The sequence below is a fragment of the Antechinus flavipes genome, chromosome 1 (assembly GCF_016432865.1).
Source record: "Antechinus flavipes isolate AdamAnt ecotype Samford, QLD, Australia chromosome 1, AdamAnt_v2, whole genome shotgun sequence".
Taxonomy (NCBI): Eukaryota; Metazoa; Chordata; class Mammalia; order Dasyuromorphia; family Dasyuridae; genus Antechinus; species Antechinus flavipes.
This window is the reverse complement of record NC_067398.1, coordinates 574,149,781-574,169,653: the sequence shown is the minus strand read 5'-3', so window position 1 is coordinate 574,169,653 and position 19,873 is coordinate 574,149,781. Positions and strand designations below refer to the sequence as shown.

The window sequence follows — 19,873 nt, the reverse complement described above, 5'->3', positions numbered from 1 at the left end:
TATAAATGGGTAAACTGAGGCTCAGGGTCTTGAAACAAATTATTAATGGTCACACAGTTAGTAAGGATCAGCAATGAGATCTGAACTCAGTTCTTCCTGATATCAAGTCCAATATTCTCTCCATGGTGCCACAGAATGTTTCAATATGAACTTTACAGGACTGGGAACTCAAGCACATGACCTTTTCAATATCTCCTCCATGGTAAGTTATCGATTCTTGCTTCCTAGTTCTACTTAATGAAAAAATGGTTATTCAATTATGTTCATAACTGTTGTTTTTTAAATTAGAAAAGTGCTATTAATTCTTTATAAAATTAATAGAGAAAGAATATTAGTAGACTATTCTCTTGGACTCATATCCCAAAGATAAAAATTACTTGGAGACTATAATGTGGTAAATTATTTCTATGAGACTGATAAATATTTCCCTGTCCTTTTGAAAGAATTAATTTATTTCTCCTGGCAAATCCAGTTTTTGTAGAGAAGAATAGCTTGCCCATCATGGCTAGCTTCCACAAAGTATAAAATAACAATCAACATCAACAAGAAGACTACAAAATAGTTACCCATGGGAAAAAATGGTTTGCATCTCTAATGGGGACAATCAACCAGACTGAAGAATTATTGTTTATTTGATCAGATTCAGTCAAGGTTGGAACTCCTTTCAAAGATAAAACTATTCTGCTACATAATATCATATTAAAGAAAATAATGATGTTTTCAATTTTGTACATTCCTGCTTTTTTGGGAAATTTAAATTATTTTATGCATAACACATTAAACACAGTTGCTAACCACAGAGATCTAAAAGGCAATGGACCACTAAGTGTCCTTTAGCTTAGTCCTGAAAATAAGCATCAGTTTGTGTGCCTAAGGTAGGACTGCAAACGAAAGTAGGTCTATAAAGAATGATAGTTTTTAGGTAGAAATATTTAACATTGTTTATCTGTCGCCTCCATTTTCTCCTTTATTATATATATGTCTTATAAACACTGAATATATTTGTAAGGAAAATGATCACGTCCTTTTAGCCTAGTGGTACAAGAATTGTGAGAATGAAGGAAAAATGGCAATAAGGAATGGAAATGTCATTGTTAAGTGGCTTTAATTGATGCTGTTTTTACCAAACCTATTATTTCATCAACATGGAGAGTTCTCATTGATGAAATTGACACCTGCTCAGCAGCTTAGTCTTAAAGATTTATCTGAGACACTGAGAGGTTAATTAGTTTGCCCAACTTCAGAGAGTGAACTAGAATCTGAGTATCCAAGGACAACTCTCTATCCATTTAGACATATTTCTTCTCAATTCATAAGTGTACAAGGATGAATGTTTGTCAGAGTTAAAAATTTCTTCAAAGTTGACATGTTCCACTCCTTTGTTTTAAGAATTACTAGATCCAAAGCATTCTAGATAAGCAACTATCTTTTAAGTGCCTACTTCTTTTATGAAACCATCACAATATATGTGTATCTTGGAGAGATTACAGATGACTAAGGGAACTCTTCCATTTTCTGAATAATAAAGAAATTTTTATATACTTGAAGATCATTATTTGTCATCCCTGAATTTTCTCTTCAAACCATTCCCAAATGACTTAACCTTTCTACCCGTGTGATTGTGCATAAAATCTTTTCCAAGTTCCCCTGCTTGCCTCTTAAAATTATAGAACTCTTAATTAAACACAGCACTTAAAGGTCCCATGAAGTATTTATAAAACTTTCTTATATCACCCCCTTTCACTTCCACATCTTCAGTAATGGAAAATGGGAAGAGAGATTGCTAAAAATCACTGAGTCCTTATTTCATCTGCAAACATTAACTTAATTGTTGGTAATCTGAATGCTCTGGCTTTGTCTAATAACCAACAAGTTACAGCCAAATGGTATTATGATCTCCAAGTTTTCCTTTAAGAGGTGAATAAAAAAATTAATTTCAAAAACAAAAAAAAATTTAATGGGGCATTCACTCAGATCATCTTGCAATATTTGTGAACATAATCAAATAAAATTTAAAAATAAATATTGCTTATGTGCTAATATAGATTATAAGGGAGTGAAATAGAGAAATTCCCTGAAAAACTTTGTCAAGAATTTTCAAATTAAAAAAATATGTAACATCATAAGCTATGATTTCAGTGTAAAGGGGTGTAAAATGGATGATGATGAAACAATGTGGGAAAATGTGGTTCCAGGAATAAAAGAACAAAAATTGGTAGACTAATCAGAGGCCTCAAATTTATATATCAAGAGCATTTTTCTTAATATTTACTGGACTATAATCCCCTTCCAGATTATTAAATTACTCAAAGGCAAGATATGTGTCTTATCTAAAAGTGAATTGCTTTCTATAATAAACAACAAACTGTTAGATATAGCAAGAGCTGAAAATAATGCTCCTTTTCCCAAAAATGACAATGACTATATTTTAACAAAAAGGAAACCCTTGGTTCCCCATATGGGAATCATTTCAGAATCAACAGTTTGTATTCAGCTAGGTAATCAATAGGAAGAATAAAGATCAAAAGCAATGACTAATATGGCATTGATTCATTTTTGAAAGTTTAAGAAAAGATAAAAATCAGAAGACACTGCAAACAATTGCAGCAGCTACATTGCTACCTGCTTAAACAAGCTGCAAACTCCCAAAATGGGAAATAGACAAAAGTAAAGACAATGATTCTGTCACTGTTCATCGAGAAGTTGAGCTGATTAAAAACAGTCAACACAATGAGGAGACTTTACCGGGACAACCACTTGCTTTTTTTGCCAAGTAGAGAAATATAGCAGCCAAGGGCAACATTTAAAGAACAGGACCATTTGCAAAACATTAGGGAAGAGAAAGACAGAAGATTATAAACAGAATTGCCTTACAAAATAGCCAAAAGCAGTTGAGAGGAAAATAAGCCTGCAGAGAATTTGGTGTGAGAACTGGATAAACCAGATAATCACTTAAGAGTTTTTGTAGGTAAAGGAAGAGGAAAACAAATAGACATAAAATGGAACAGATCTAATATTATTTCTCTGGCAATGTGTTTTCATAAATAACTATTACCATTTACATTTACATCATATATCTACACTTTAGTAGCTGGTGTGTTATATAAGGATTTCGCTATGGTTATGGTACCTAAGAAAATGAAGTTGGGAATTCATCAAATACAAGAAGAAACATGAGCTGGAGGTGTCATTATTAAAGGCAAATGGGGATCAATTTTCAAAACATCTTACAAAGAGGGAAAGATTCCAAAAATAATTGCAATCAGAGTTAGTGCTACTATAATAAAAATTACTAAGACATTAGTAAACCATAAATCTACTTTCATATCAGAATAATGGATTTACAGTTAAATTCTGTTTTTACCTATAAAAATCCCAGTTGTGTCGACTTCCTTTTTGAACCCTTGAACAAATATTGCATTTTTCTTTATCTCAACTTACTCATCTATAAAATGAGTAAGTTGGACTAGCTCTCCAGGATGAGATGATAGTTGATTCATGGTAATAAAGAGAGGGGGGGAAATGTAATACCGGTTTTTCTCCCGCGTTTGAAAACTTATGGTTATATTTGACTCTTTAACCTCCCTCTCTGTCTCTTTGTTTGTCTCTCTCACTGCCTCTGTCTCTTTCAGTGTTCGTCTCTGTCTCTGTCTCTTCTCTCTCTTTGTTTCTCTCACTCTGTCTCTATATCTCTGCATGGGTGTTTTTGTTACTCTGCGTTTCTGTTTGTTTCTCTCTCGTTCTTCCATCATGTCTTTCTACTTCCCTTTCTTTGTCTCCCTATATCTCTTTCTCTCTGTCTCTTTCTCTTACTCCCTATCTCTGTTTACTTATATCTCTGCATGGGTGTTTCTGTTTCTCTCTCTGTTTCTGTTTCTTTCTCATCCTTTCACAGCGTCTCTCTACTTCCCTTTCTTTGTCTCTCTATATCGTTATTTCTCTGTCTTTCTGTCTCTCTCTTATTTTTGTCTGTTTTTCTCTATGTCTCTTTCTCACCAGTCTATGATTTTATTCCTACTAGAAACTCTTAGAGAGGAAACTCCTTCTACCAGATTAGCAACTACCCTGCAACTTAAGAGACTTGGAGAGTTATCTTGTATATAGAGAGATTGAATTATTTACCCCATAACATACAGCCATGTATGTATCAAAGGAAGAAATTAAATCCTGATCATCCTGATTTAAAGATCAATGGGGTGATATCTTGACTCTTGCATGAATTGGAACTAAATGAGGCAGAGTTGCACAAAGTCGTCATCCTCACTCTCTCTTCTGAACCACCAAAGTCCAATGGCAAAATAAAAGTCATTATAATTGGTGAAGGCCCAGGAAACAGTTGAATGATACTGGAATCTTCAATGTCTGACCAAACTTTGAATTCTCCACTGGGACAAAGCGTTCTCATTCACCCATTCGACTAGGGGAAGTCTTCATATGTTTTGAGCATATGAAGTCCTCCCCTACCATTGATTTGAGGCCTACCAATTGTCTTCAATCTAGCCTAGCCCCTTTGCAGAGGCAGTTTTATTAAGAAGCAGCCACTGCATATGTTACAGTTTGTTGGAACCGCAGGTAAGACGAGTAAAATTGGTGAAGATCAAAGGTAGATGAACAGTTTGACAAGTCCTCATACCAAAAGTACTAGTCCTTCGTGAAAACTCCAGCAATCTATCAATTCCCACATGTTCTTTTTCTTATATTCAATCAATTATTATCTTGTGGATTTTTTTCAACCTCCCTGTATTGTATTCATCAATTATTGTCTAGTTTCACTGTTATCACCCAAATACATACTGTAATTACCATATGACTGGAATTATCCCACTTTGACTCAGTCCCCCACCTCCAATCCAGCCTTCATACTACTTCTAATCAATCACTCAGCCAGTCAATACACATTTATTAATCCCTTATTATAAGCCAGAATTATGTTAAATGCTGGTAATACAAAATCAAAAGAATACTAGCCTCCTAGAATTGATCATACATAACATACATACATGTGTGTATAAGTATGAATGTGTGTTTATATGTATATGTACAAGACAAAAAATGAATATAAAGTTCTTTAGGGTGGAAATGTCCTAGATCAGGAAATAAGGTTCTTTAGGGTGGAAATGTTCTAGATCAGGAAAGAATTCAGGTAGAAGACAGAAGTGAAGTTTTGTTTTAAGTGAATCTATGAATTCCAAAGAGTATGGCGAGAAGGCAAGGAAAGGGAGACTGAGAGTCAGTGGTGCAGAATCACAAGTAGACCAGATCTGCATTAGAAGAAAACTATTTTAGTAGCTATATGAAGGATAGTTTGGATTGACGTGAGAATAGAGTTAGGGAAACCATGTAGAAAGTTATTAGGACAGTTCAAGCAAGAGCCTGCTTTTATTGTGGTGAGCTTTTTCTTCTCAAAACGCAGCCAGGTGATGAAAGTTCAGATTTTTTATTATCTCCAATATAGCCCAGTTAGCTTAGAGGCCTATCTCTCTGCTTGGTTCCAAGAGCTCTCTCCAAATGTCACCAAATCCAAAGGTCTGGTCTTTCAGCCTCTGCCTCTGCTTTCTTCAGCCTCCAGCCAGCTCCAACTCTTCATGCCATTCTGGTGAAAATCTCAACTTGTAGCTTCTTGCTCTGAAGAACTTCTTTGACTGGCCCATTGGCCTATTTATGCTCCTTCCAGAGAGAGGGATTATGGGTTTTCTCCCATAGTGCTCTCTGGCCCAAAGCTTCAAGGGAGGTGTGAACTCATTGAACTCCAATGAGTAAAGGTGTGACCACAAGCCTTGTATTAATTAGTTCTACTTAGTACCTTGTTTCAGGTTCTGCCCAAAACATCTTCTTGTAAGATTAGATCAACTCTAATTACTTAGCAGTTAGTAAGGATTCCAACATCTCCCCCTTTCTTTTGTTTTAAAACATAGGGGGTTTCTGAGGGGGTACACATAAATCCATCAATATGGGCCAGAACTTTGTAACAGATATACATGATATACAAAAATCCATTAATATGGGAGGCATTATACATAATTTACATAAGCACATAGCAATATAACATAGGCTAGTAGTAATGTAACAACATGAATCAACCTGAAGATTTACACATGTCCATAAGTCCTAGAAATAGTCCATAAGCAATCCATTGTCCATTAGTTCATGTGTCAGGAATCTAATAATTCTTGTAAGCTCTGAAGTACTGCAAAAGGTCTCATCAACAATTTTTCATCTCAGGGAACCCAATGATTCTTGCTGATTTTTCAGGAACTGAAAGCTGAAGATTTTAAAGTTCTTTTGACAGTCTTATTATCAGCCATCTGATTCTTTCTCCATCTGTGGAAATATAAGCAGATCCTCTTCCCCAAGCAGTTAATCTAATTCCCTTCTATTTACCAAATTTGGGATTTCTCCTCATCATCTGGTAATTACATTGGAGTTGTTTGCATTGGATATTGTCTTGTTGTCTTAAAAGGCCTGTATTCTTCCCAACTGTAATCCTGATTGCTTTTCTGTTGGTTGATGACATCAGAGTTCTGAATTTCTAAAGTCTCTCTGGGTGTAACCTCAGCTGCTATCATGCCCCACCTGTCCTTTAATTGATACTTTAGAGCTGGGCCCTGCCTCTCATTCCTCTGGGTCAATATACATTTAGAGGCCCAGTGAAAGCCTCGGTTACATTTTGGACATGGGGTTTTGGGTTTTCTCTCACCCCGTCTTCTCACTCTATCTCCATATTTACAATGAGCTCTCAAATGTCCAACTTTTCCACAATGAAAACATCGACGAGTTTCTCTAGAATTCCTCTGCCAAGAAGGACCTTGTCTTTCCATGTTCATCATAGTTTGGGTATAATAAGCATTTGTGCCCACTGTGGCACAGCGTCTAATGATCTCCTCCAAAGGAGCATCTTTGTTTAGCCCCCATATAATTCTCTTGCAAACCTCATTGGCATTTTCCTTAGCCAAATGTCTAGTCATTATTTCTGTGGCAGCATTATCTCCGATGGTTCTTATTACAGCTGTTTGTAAACGTCCCACAAAATCTGCAAAAGGTTCATTGGGACCTTGCTCTATTTTTGTGAAAGCATTATTTCCATCTTTCTGTCCAGGGAGAGAATTCCAAGCTTTTATTGCAGCCTTAGAAATTTGCTCATACACTGTTATGGGATAATAAATCTGTTCTGAACTCTCTGCATACTGACCTTCTCCAGCTAGTTGGTCAAAAGCAACTTGTACAATAGCTCCTGTTTGCCTATTGCGTTGGGCTTGAATCCTACATAATTCATGAAACTCTGAAAGCCACAATAAATTTTGTCCCGGTTCAAGACATGTTTTAGTGATGGATTTCCAGTCATTCGGGGTTAAGATTTCATAAGACAAATTATCCAGTAACATCTTCACATAAGATGATGTAGCTCCATAAAGAGTGCAACCCTTTTTCAAATCTTTAATTTTTCCCAAATTAAAAGGCGTGTATTTTCTCTCTTTTTGACCTGAGGAGTTGAGCTCTTCAATCACAGGATATGTATTTATAAAATCAGATATATCTTCTCCTTCATTTTTTGCTTTAATTAATGCTTTTTCTAATCTTGTCAAATTCTGCTTTACAGGAAAAGCTGACTGTGGTTCTGTCTCTCTCCCTCCCCCTTGTTCCACCCATGAAGGGTTAATTGTGGGGGGAGGGTCATGAGATGTGGAATCACCTAATTCCTCCTGCTGTGAAGTATCATACTCATAATTGTAATTAACTCCATTCTCATCTGATTCGTCCTCCTTTTCACCTAGTAAAGTTGGCAATTCTTCCTCCTGTACTTTCCTTTTCATCATTCTATCACTTAAATAACTTCTTATAGCTAATTGTATTACATTATATGTATTAATTATTGAGTTAGGCCCATTTTTATCATAGAATTGACGAAGATCCTCTCCAACCAATTTCCATTCATTTAGATCTAATTCCTTATCAAGAGAGAAACAAGGACATATGTCCTTTACAGTTTGTAAAAGTTCAGTGATTTGCTGTAAACTTATAATTAAACCTTGGCTTTCCATAACTTTGACAATGCTCTCTAAACATTTTCCTTGAACAGAAACAGGCTGTTTTCTAAATATCTGTCCCATCTTAGCTGAAATTCTACTTTAACTCTTTTAACAAAATTTCTTTGTTGTACTCACTCTAATTTTTGGGTCAAGAAGACTTTTCCACTGGATCAGGATCAGAGGCTTTTCCACTGGATCAGGATCGTAGCTTTTCCACTGAAATCCACTGAGGGGGGGGGGGGGGTCTGTTAGCCCCACATTGGGCGCCAAAATGTGGTGAGCTTTTTCTTCTCAAAACGCAGCCAGGTGATGAAAGTTCAGATCTTTTATTATCTCCAATATAGCCCAGTTAGCTTAGAGGCCTATCTCTCTGCTTGGTTCCAAGAGCTCTCTCCAAATGTCACCAAATCCAAAGGTCTGGTCTTTCAGCCTCTGCCTCTGCTTTCTTCAGCCTCCAGCCAGCTCCATTCTTCATGTCATTCCCGGAGAAATCTCAACTTGTAGCTTCTTGCTCTGAAGAACTTCTTCGACTGGCCCATTGGCCTATTTATGCTCCTTCCAGAGAGAGGGATTATGGGTTTTCTCCCATAGTGCTCTCTGGCCCAAAGCTTCAAGGGAGGTGTGAACTCATTGAACTCCAATGAGTAAAGGTGTGAACACAAGCCTTGTATTAATTAGTTCTACTTAGTACCTTGTTTCAGGTTCTGCCCAAAACATCTTCTTGTAAGATTAGATCAACTCTAATTACTTAGCAGTTAGTAAGGATTCCAACATTTTATGAAGGCCTGTTTTGGATATTTGTGTTATTTGTACTTCATTCTCAAAAAGAACCAATGGCATCCTAAGTGTGTTGTCTTGACTTGCACATGAATTAGATTTGAGTGAGAAGAGATCCTCTGCCTTGCTCTGTTCCTAAATGCTATTGTTATCACCATTTTATAATAAGGAAACTGAAGCAGACAGAGGTTAAGTAGCTTTCTCAGGATCATGCAGCTAGTATGTGTCAAGAGGTCATATTTGAATTCAGGCTTTCCTGATTCTAGGACCTATATTCCGGTGCTACCTAATAGCTGAAAGCTGATTCTGTTTTCTTTAAATTGATTTTTGTAACTGATACTCTCTGCTCTAAGAGGTGACAATAATTCATTATCCTTTATAAAATTTTATAAATGAGTTTATATTTTATAACAGTACTGCTTCTAGCTATCCCTCTTTCTACCTGGCAACTAAGTCATATATTTGCTGACTGAGATACTTGTTGATTTCCATCATCTAGAAGAACACATAAAAATATTGCAATCATCATAGGAATCATGTTTTATTATCTATTACCCATTTTCCATGATAAATTCTTTGTAGTTCAGAATTGGGTTATTTTAATTATGTGCTATATCTTTTTTTTCTCATTTTTATTCTTTGTTCTACCTGTATATTAATTCTTATCATTAACAAATCTGTGGCATGACTACACAAACAAATGATTCAGAAATAACTCCCATGTTAAAAAGAGTGTTTTTTTGGTCTGTTATAATCAATTTTTTGTGATGTCATTCAATGTGAGGCATATCAAGTGCCTGATAATTTTTTTTCTCTAATTATCAATGAGATAAAATCATAAGTATTCATTGTAACTTTTTTTTCCTCCTGATTCATGTTTTCTGATCTATTTCATATCATTCTCCTGTCTTTGCTCTGATGTTACCAGATAACAATGTGTATGCTGATTTAATTTGAAGGGTCCTCTCTAGCTCTTTGTAGAGTTTCTCATCCTCTTTAAATTCTGCAATTAATGTTATAAGTTACAACTATTTACATGATTTTTTTTTGCAAATACTTATCATGAGCACTGCAAGAGGAAATGATCAAATGTCCCATGAGATAATTTTTGCTCAGAAAACAATATTTTGGCTTTTTACCATAAAACAGACTTCCTCCTAGATTCCTCTAAGCTCCTTTGAGTCAAGTTTTTCTGGTTTCTTCTAAAGATATTTGTGGAGTTTCTGGATTTGCCTCAAAGCATCAGATTCCCCAAGGAGTCACCCATTCTAGAAGCCAACAGGGAAGCAATACATGGAGACACTGGTTACTTTGACATCAACAGGCAGTTAGATAATAATTTACCTTTGATCATTCAAGAAAATCAGCTCCATGAACTCTTTTTTTGTTTGTTTGTTTCTCCAAAGAGTACTCATGACTGACTCTTCCTTCCACTTAGCTGCAAATTCCTTCCTTCTTCTAGATTCATTTAAAGGTAGAATTCAAATGATTTGGTTCTACCAGTGATTTGCCCACTTATTGGTTGCTGACCAAAGATCTCATATTTATTTTTTCTTTATCAAAGCTTTTTATTTTTCAAAACACATGCAAGGATAATTCTTCAACATTCACCCCTGCAAAATCTTGTGTTCCAATTTTCCCCTCCTTCCCCTATCCCCTCCATCAGATGGTAAGTAACCAATATATGTATATAAATTAAACATGATAGAAATATATGTTAAATCCAAATCTTGCTGCACAAAAAAAAATCAAATCAAACCAGAAAAAAATTAGAAAAAAAATTCAAGCAAACAACAATAAAAAGAGTGAAAATGCTATGTTGTAAACCACATTCAGTTCCCACAGTCCTCTCTCTGAATGTAGGACCATATATCATAAAATTACAGTCAGTCCTATGCCAGGAATATATTGAAAACCTATTTATCATGATATAACTTGGAAGTGTTTATCTTGGGGCAGCTAGTGAATAGAGCACTATATAGAATTTTCCCAAACTTGAGAAGGAGGGATGGTTTTCTCTACTTCATCAAGTCACAAAATATGTCTTCTTTCAAACTTCTTTGTATTCAATCTTTTCCAGATATTATAGGTACAGTTATCAAACTTAAAGGCAAAGTTCAAATCTGCTTCCAACACTTGATACTTATTAATGATTCTGGGCAAGTCACTCAATCCCAATTGCCTCACCAAAAGAAACAGACAGACAGATACAGACAAACAGAGAGAGAGGGAGACAGAAAGACAGAGAGAGACAGAAACAGACAGAGATAGACACAGAGATAGACACAGTTAAAGAGACAGACAGAGAGAGAAAAAGAGAGGGGGACAAAGAGGGAGGAGAGAGAGATAAAGATGGAGAGAGGGGAAGATAGAGATGGAAAGAGAGGGAGATAAAGATGGGGAGAGGGAGATGGAGAAGAAGAGGGAGGGAAGAAGGGAAGGGAAAGAGGGAAGGAGGGAAGTGGGGGAGGAACAGAAGGACAGAAAAAAAGCTCTGAGAGAACTTTTGAGAACCAAAATTTTGTTCGCATCCCAATTAGCAATAGAATAGGATTTTATGAAACACACACATACACACACACGTATTTTAAAAAATCTCAAATGAGACTTGATCTGCATTTGGAAGGGTGCTCTTGATCTTGATCTAGCTTCAAAAAGAGCTAGGAAAATTCAAGAGATGGCAATAAAGATGATTGCTGTAAAAATGGAAAACTGCAAAGACAGTGCTAACAACATACTATGTGACAAAATACTATATATGGGTAGTATAGAAGTTCAGTTTGAATGTAGAGTACAAGAGTGGAGTGAGATTAAAGCAGTCTGGAAAGATAGATTAGGCAAATGCCTGAAATGTATTGTGGGGTAGAGGGGAACAGGAGAGGGATATAGTGAAGCTCCAGTGTAACCAAAAGTTTTGGAAGCAACACTGATAAATTCTTTATGCCTTTTCAGAGACTCACCACCATTCTGCCTCTTTTCCTCAAAGAAACTCACCCTAGATCTGGGATGAGACTTCAAAGAACTGCCACAGTAGCTTAAAGTCAAGACTTCAGAAGGAAGAAAGGAACAAGCATGGTAAAGTATCTACTATGTGCTAGCAACTGCAGAAAACAATATTTTGGCTTTTTACCATAAAACAGACTTCCTCCTAGATTCCTCTAAGCTCCTTTGAGTCAAGTTTTTCTGGTTTCTTCTAAAGATATTTGTGGAGTTTTTGGATTTGCCTCAAAGCATCAGATTCCCCAAGGAGTCACCCATTCTAGAAGCCAACAGGGAAGCAATACATGGAGACATTGGTTACTTTGATATCAACAGGCAGTTAGATAGCACATTAGATAGAATACTAGGCCTGGAGTCAGGAAGTCTCAAATCCCAAATCATACATTTACAAACTATGAAACCCTGGGAAAGTTGTTTAACCTGTTTTGGCTTCCTACTCTATAAACTGGGAATAATATTATACCTGTCTCCCAGGGTGGGCATGAGGATCAAATGAGATTATATTTGTAAAACACTTCATAAACCTTACAATGCTATTGAATTGTTCAACCAAAGCTATTCTAGAAGACTATCTACAGTATTAAATGATAAATAAGTTGGGATCTGTGTCAAGAAAAGAGGTTCCCACATTGATATAATTACAAATCCTTGAAATATCGAAATGTTTTGAGCAAAGTTAAGAACAGGAAGAAATATAAAGATTTACATAGTACAAAATAAGACACATCTGGCCCCATGCACTGATAACTATAATACAAAATGGTTCATCATAAATACAAGTGAGGGACAGAAATTGTTTCTATATGAGGTCTCTGATTGGGTAGATAATGGAAATTGTGGAAGAGACAGAAATCGAGTAGTTAAAAGCAATCTAAACTTAGCTAGGCATGTATTAGTTTTGATTAGTCATTTTTTAAAGAACAGTTCAAACAATGTTACTTCCCTACTCAACAAATTTCCGGGGCTCCCTATTGTCTCTAGTTTAAATATGAGACACTGAATGATTCTTAAAGATCTTCAACAACCTAGAATTAATCTATGATAGGGGCCTCATTTTTAATTACTCACCCTCTTACATTCTACAATCTAGATAAATTGACCTTCACTGTGTTCTTCACATATAGTTTCCATTTCCCACTTCTGTGAATTTACATTGGTCATCCATCATGTCCAGAATACATTCCTTCCTCTCCTCTGACTCACAGAAATTTTCACCTCCATGAAGATAAAGCTCAAGCATCTGCTATTTGGGGCCTTTTCTAAGATTCTCCCCAGTCACTAGTGCTCTCCCTCCCTAACTACTTTGTATCACATTATTATCTGTTTTAATTTGATAGGAAAGCTGTGGGGCTTATTTTTTTTAAGATGGCCTAATTTTGTATATTCTCTATATTATATTTATTTTGTATTTACTCTTTCTCCACTAATAAGCTGTAAGCCCTTTAAGAAGTATTGGTTTCTTTAATATTTTTCTTTCTTTCTTCATTCTTTTTACTTTTCTTCCCTTCTTTCTTGTTTCCATCTTTTTATATCCAGTGCCTAAAACAGTTACTAGCTTTTAATAAGTGTTTGTTGATTGTTTGATTGATTGGTCGATGAAGTTGTTAGTCATGTGATCTAGTGGAGTCAAACCTATTCTCTGCCTGTCTATTCTGTTATATGGACACATGCTGTGGTAAGATCTATTACTGCTAGCTGGCTTAAAGCAGGATTGATAGGCTAAGGTGTAGAAAAACAGCTCTTTTCATCAGGGTATCAATAAATGGTGGCAATTGTCATTTGATTCTATGACAGGAAAATTCTCTCAAATTCTCAAAGCATAAAATATGTTAAAAAAAAACAGTATTTGAGGAGTACTTAAACACAGCTAGAATTTCTTTTTCATGGCCTCTTTTGAAACATGGTTTCTCCTTAGAATGTAAAACAGGAAAGTTTTCAAAGGATCATAAAAATAGAACTTTTTGGTGAATTTTGGAAAAACACTAAGAAATTTATAGTTGGAAGATTCCGGGGAAGATTTAATGTCCTGCCCCTGCTACACTTTTCTCTGTATAGATTTAGATATATAGATATGTAATCAATTTTAATTGTATTCCTATAGAAAAGATGAGAAAAGAGCTTTTATATCACATAATTACTAAGTTGCTAAGAATTTTTTTTGATTAAATGATTTATGATTTCTATGATATGAATACTCTCTCCACTGATGCAAATAGCAACCCTTCTAATCTATTATGTATAGTCATGGCCAGAAAAAATCATCACCTGGGGACCAATGTTCTGGTGAGGAACTTCTCTTTACTTAACAAGGCTGGGCCTCCATTGACAGATGCACAATCCATTACCACGCAGATACTGGAAATTTTTCAAGCTTGTTAGGAACTACCAGAGCTTGCAGCCCACTGGCATGGCCTCAAGAATGTAGGGTCACCTCCACACCACAATGAAGCTTTGGAGGAGGAGGACTTTAGTGATGCATGAAAAACAGTGAGTAGAAGGATGACTTTTTATCCATTGTCATAGTTAGAATTCCCACCCCATCTCCCAACCCTCATTTTTTTTTCATTCTACTTTCCTGAGAAAATAGAACAGGCATTGATTGCCAATATTTGATTCACTTAATGAGAAGCTCATGAGATCTGGGCTCTTTGCTTGCATTATTCCCTGCTGGACTTTTCTTTTTTTTTCCCTCGTCACTTTGTCTTTAATTCTTACGACTGCAGCTGTAATGCCTGGAAAAGACTGAATGCAAAGAAGTTTGAAAGAAGACAAATTTTATGACTTGACAAAGAAGCACAGACAACTGTCCCTCATTAGCTGTCATTTCTCGAGTTTTAAAGATCTATATAATGTTGTTTTTGTCTCCTAACTACAGGTCAGAAAGAGCAAGGCTTCTTTTCAAATTTAACTGGCATTTAGTCAAGGAAGAAAAGAAAAAGATTGGAAAGTAAAGGGTGGGGGTTGGGGGGGAAAGGGAAAAGACTTGGGGGAAAGAGAAGCTAGTAGTTCTGATTTCAGCCACTTTACATCTTAGAAAGCCACGTCCTATTGGCAATGATGTTTGAAATCAAATTCAGAGTTTAGCTTCAGAATAGGGCTATCATTCTCACAAAACCATAAATGGACATTTAGATTTAGAAGAGATCTCAGAGGTCATCGAATCTAACCCTCTCAATTTACAGAGGAGGAAAATGAGAATCAGAGAATTTGGATTAGAGCCAAGTCTTGATTTCTAGTGCCTTGACTCCAAATATTAACTTCTTTCTAAAACAGGCTGCTTTTGGTTTTGTTCTTTAAGGAGATGAAAATGGTTAAATTTGAATTGAAGACCTTCTGATCTATTATTAAACACTTCCCCACTAAAGTGTCTCACTTTCTTCCCCATCGCTTTTTCCCATTAGAAGTTTCTTCATATTGGATTATTTACATTTTTATGTGTTCTACAATGCTTTGTGTCACCAATAGCAAATTCCTACTCAGGGTGCTTTTTTCAGAATCTTTCTCTTTTGTGAAATTTTTGAAGTGGCCCTAGGAGACTTTCCCCTAACTCTGGTGAATACCTTCAGTCCTGTCATTCTATCATTCACTCCAACTATATCATCATCAAACTATCTCTACCACAGATGTTCTCTATCATTCTTTCCTGACCCAGTACCCTCATACTTCTCCCCAAACCTCTCTTCAGCTCCCTTTTACTATTAAAATGCAAGCTTTTTGAGGGCAGGAAGAGTGACTTTTCACATTTATTCATTTTCTCAATGCTTAGCAGAGTCTAGTATATAGTAAGCTCTTAATAAATACTTATTGAGTTAATTTTGTTTAAAGAAGTTTTAAGAAGGCATTCCCCAAAATGGAATAAATTGCTGTGAACTTTTTGAAAGAATGAATGATCTCCTTACTAACTGAAATAGCAAAAAATCTTTGAGTATGTTTTACCATTCCTCATTTGGTCTTCCCCTTCCACTAATCATAATCTTCCCATACCCCAATGACTTCAGATATTCTCTCAGATGAGAACTGGGGACTGTTTCAACTGAGATACTTTCTTTCCTTCTTTCTTTCTTTCTTTTGGCTGGGCCTTTTTTTCTTGATTTGGCTCTTTTGCTGAGTTCTTTTCTCAAAATTAACCAAAAAAAATGAGAATCCAATTCTATGCCATTAATAACCTGAGAAGAACATAAGAATGCTCCTTGGTGTAGGTGTGAGTGTTGATCTTTTCACCGAATTAGACTATATCTTAAAAAAACACAAACTCCCCTCCTTCCCATCAAATTAAAGCAGAATGACATAAATAAAAGGGGTGAATCATTTAGTAAAGGAAGACTTTGTTTAAACTTGATCACCTCTGTTTTCAAAATAGAAAACCAATCAGGATCACAGATTTAGAAGGAATCTTAGAAGCAATCTATCTAACCCATTCATTTTACAGTGAACAAAATTAAAACCTAGAGAGATTAAGGGATTCAATCAAAAACACAAAAACAGAAAATGTGAGACATGGGATTTATGAGTATTCTTTCCACCATACCATGATTGGTTGGGCTTGATTGCTTTTGAAGGACAGTTTAACTAAACCTATGGACTGCTCTTATTAGCACTTCATATTAGTATACATAACATAGAATTTATTTTTTTTGTCCATTCTAAAAATAAGTCACTATATAAGATCACTATTAACTCAATGGTAATTAAAATTATGTTATAGGACTAGCCGGTCCAAAAGAAAAAAAAAAAAAAAAAAAAAGATTCTCTAGAGCACGACAGTATTACGGTTCTTAGAGTTGAAGCATGCCAGTGCAGATGTTCCTAATTACTCTAAAAACACAAATACTTACACAAACCAGTTGGTTCCAGCTACAGAATAATTCAATTAAAGGAGTGCTTATAATTTACCAGTACGAATAATAGTTAGGACTAGCAAGTCTGTGAAACTATAAAGAACTGCAGACATACACAATCCGAGTCAGAAAAACAACTCTTTATGAGTTTTCAAAAAGGAAGCCTATAGATTTCCCAGTTTCTCTACAGTTAGCAGCACCCTGTTACCTGAGCTAGTCAATAACCATAGTCCTTTTAGATGCCTTAAAAATATTCATTTCATCTCACCTTGAGTGCTACCTGGATAAAGCCAAATAGTGAATAGAACAAGACTGCTCCCTTGGTTTAAATTACTCTTTGAGAAATGGATGACTTAGGTAATGTGATACAGAATTAAATCAATATACACAATGAAACTCAAACTCTGGAGACACACGGGATTCTCTTTGCAAATAATAATCTTGGCAGTGAGCCTCCTTTATGTGCTGAAAGCCCTGCTGCTTGCTCACAGCAAATCTCAGGGCTGCAACAGGTAATTGGGTGCTACTAATAATGTTTGCAAATAACGTCTCAAGGCAGGAAGTGTTTACAGCTTCACTTAATGGGATGAGATAATCTTATCTGTAAGCTTAAATTCTAACACTAATAGTCACTAACTTACTGTTTTCTTTTTTTAATATTTATAAACAGTTCATTGACACAAATTCTAACTACTACACATATATGCACATTTTATATATATATATATATATCTTCAAAAGTTATTAAAACTTAGATTCAAAAATGAAAAAAATAAAAATTAAGTTTAATGTACTGAAATAACAGTCAAATTATTACCAAGGTGCTCAGTTCCCCAAAACAAATTAAATGTTCACTTCTTACTTCCTAATTGTATTATTTAAATTACATTTTTAATAGTTGGTCTTTTCACAATACCCAGGAGATAATAGGGAATGCTGGTTTACTGAAGATGGGAAAAAAATCAAATAAGGTTACTTTACCTTGTGTCACCTGCTGGACTGCCAGCATTATCCCCGACACTGTATCCGGAATCAAATTTTCCTTCAGGTTGTAGCCTGGTGCCCATTCCAGAATTGGCAGCCGCCTTAGGCACCACTGTTTAAAGTCTGCACAGTGGAAGGAATTTATCTTCCTCCATACCACATTATTCTTTTTTCTCTTCACTCCTGTCATTTTCCAGGTCCCCTCCTCCCAAAAGCTTCTTCTTCAGGAAAGGAAAGTCGTTTCAAGCACACCTCCCTTCAGTGCCAGCCTCCAGTTTTTTTTAGTGTTTAACAATGTCAAAGCTAGAGGGAGGGGGAAAAAAAAAAAACAAGAAGGAAAGAAAGAGAGAGAGAAAGATTAAGAGAAGCACTTAAATATCTGGAGCTGAGTTCTGGTTGGTTTTGGGGTGGCTAATTAATTTAACTCCAAATATGCATTTAAGCCTTGCATCCTCATCTGAAGGAAATTTAGAAATGGCCCCTGTTAATGTAACATGTTTCTGTTCTTTTAGAAGTATTAGGTCTAGCCTTAAGTTAGTCTAAGGCTCTCTATCCAGTAATTTCTCCCTTATATTCACTGTAGTGCCTTATGCTTTTGGCTCCAATCCCAATGGTTAATGAGGTAGTGCTGGGCGTGTGTTGGAAGTGGGCTGGGCTATGCTAATACAACCAGGAAGCTCTCGGCTAGTACAATCTCTCCCTCCAAGCTATGCATAAGCTGCTAGAGGTTCTGGAGTGCAAAATTAACTCACAGGACATAGCCTCCCTTTGAGAACGATCTGATACTTTGTTTGCAGACTATTAAACATTGGAGATTCTTCCCGTGTTAAAGCAAGCTACAGAAATCTCTTAAATGTTTCTCATCATTTCATTCCCTATGAAATGAAATTTTCATTCATAGAGAAATGTTCAGGTAGCTGGCTGAACAGTTTGGGTAAGAGAATTTCCAATTCTTATAAATAAACTAAAACTTCATGTCACAATCTAACAAAACAGGCATGACAATGGGTGGAATTATTTGTGGCTAAGGTTCCTCACTGAAATTGTTCTTTGGGTTTTTTCTGATTGTTTCTCTTCATCATTTACTTCTCACACACATTCTATTTGACTGGTGTTTATTGAGGAATGACAGCATGATACAAATCATTGTGTAAAGTGTCCCCCAAAGGTTTTTGGTGTCTATTCTGTTTTTATAGTTTCATTAAATACATATCCCCTTTGTTTTTACATTTTATAGTCGTTCCGAGAGATCGTCATTTTTTTTTCTTTTTTTAAAGAAAGAAAGCCGGCATTTATGAGCTGTGTGATTGGAATTATACCAAAGAAACAGTTTATTAAATAAAACTCTAACAGCCAAGAAAGAGAATACTACGATATAGTTCACTGAGGCCCCTTTTAATGCCCTTTCGTCCAGAGAATACAAAGCTGATTTCTGGAAGTCTTTAGAATAACAAAACTCTTGGATCCCTCCAATACTTCTCCGGTCCCCTGCTGTACCTTTTTCCCATTTGTTTTTAAATTAAGGTGAATAGCTACTTTCTCTGCTTTCCAAGGATGACCTCACTGATTTCCACTTTATAATACCTGCTTCTGCCTCACACCCTATCAGTACCTCACATATATGCAACTGATATTTTTGTATACAGGTCAGAATTTGCTTTGCTGCCTTCCAAAATTTCAACTGTCCAAACTATTTGATTCCTATAATTATCACTTTCTTTAGAGACTTTGGCTTGCAGTGTTTCTTATGTACTCCTGTCTAAGTGAAACCACCTGATATGCTATAATCATCACTGTGTCAACCACAAAGCTGCCTCAACCTCACTAGTTTGAAAGAGATATAGCCTCATTTAACATTTCGTTTCTTTCTTTCAAAAATAACAATCATTATTAATTCTATTTTGTAATCATTTAAAATCCTTGTTCTACATCCTCTCCACTCCCACCCCACTCTCAAAAAATACAAACCTAGGTCATGAATTTGTAATCTGCCCATGTAAGGTGATCACCTTACATGAATGTTGCAAAAGGGTTTTCTGCATCAAATCTGGCATTCTATGATGCATGAGTCTATAATTCCATGATAGATATTGAAAATTAAGGTGAAATCTATCAACAGAAAATTTGATATGCTCAACTTAAACCATTTTGGAGAACCCATTCTGATTACAGACAATAGAATGTAAACTCTGTAACCTCAGAGCCTAGCATATGACAGAGAATTAATACATGCTTGTTGAATGAGTG

The 19,873-nt window shown here is 35.8% G+C and overlaps 1 protein-coding gene across 1 annotated transcript in view; it reads right to left on the bottom strand.

Moving 5' to 3' along the window:
• SLC26A7 (solute carrier family 26 member 7) overlaps positions 1 to 19,873 on the bottom strand; it is a 306,162-nt gene that overhangs the window by 179,298 nt on the left and 106,991 nt on the right. The window contains exon 3 of the mRNA XM_051970834.1: positions 17,624 to 17,929. Coding sequence (XP_051826794.1) covers positions 17,624 to 17,816 — 193 coding nt within the window. The 5' untranslated portion in view covers positions 17,817 to 17,929. The remainder of the gene's footprint in view (positions 1 to 17,623; positions 17,930 to 19,873) is intronic.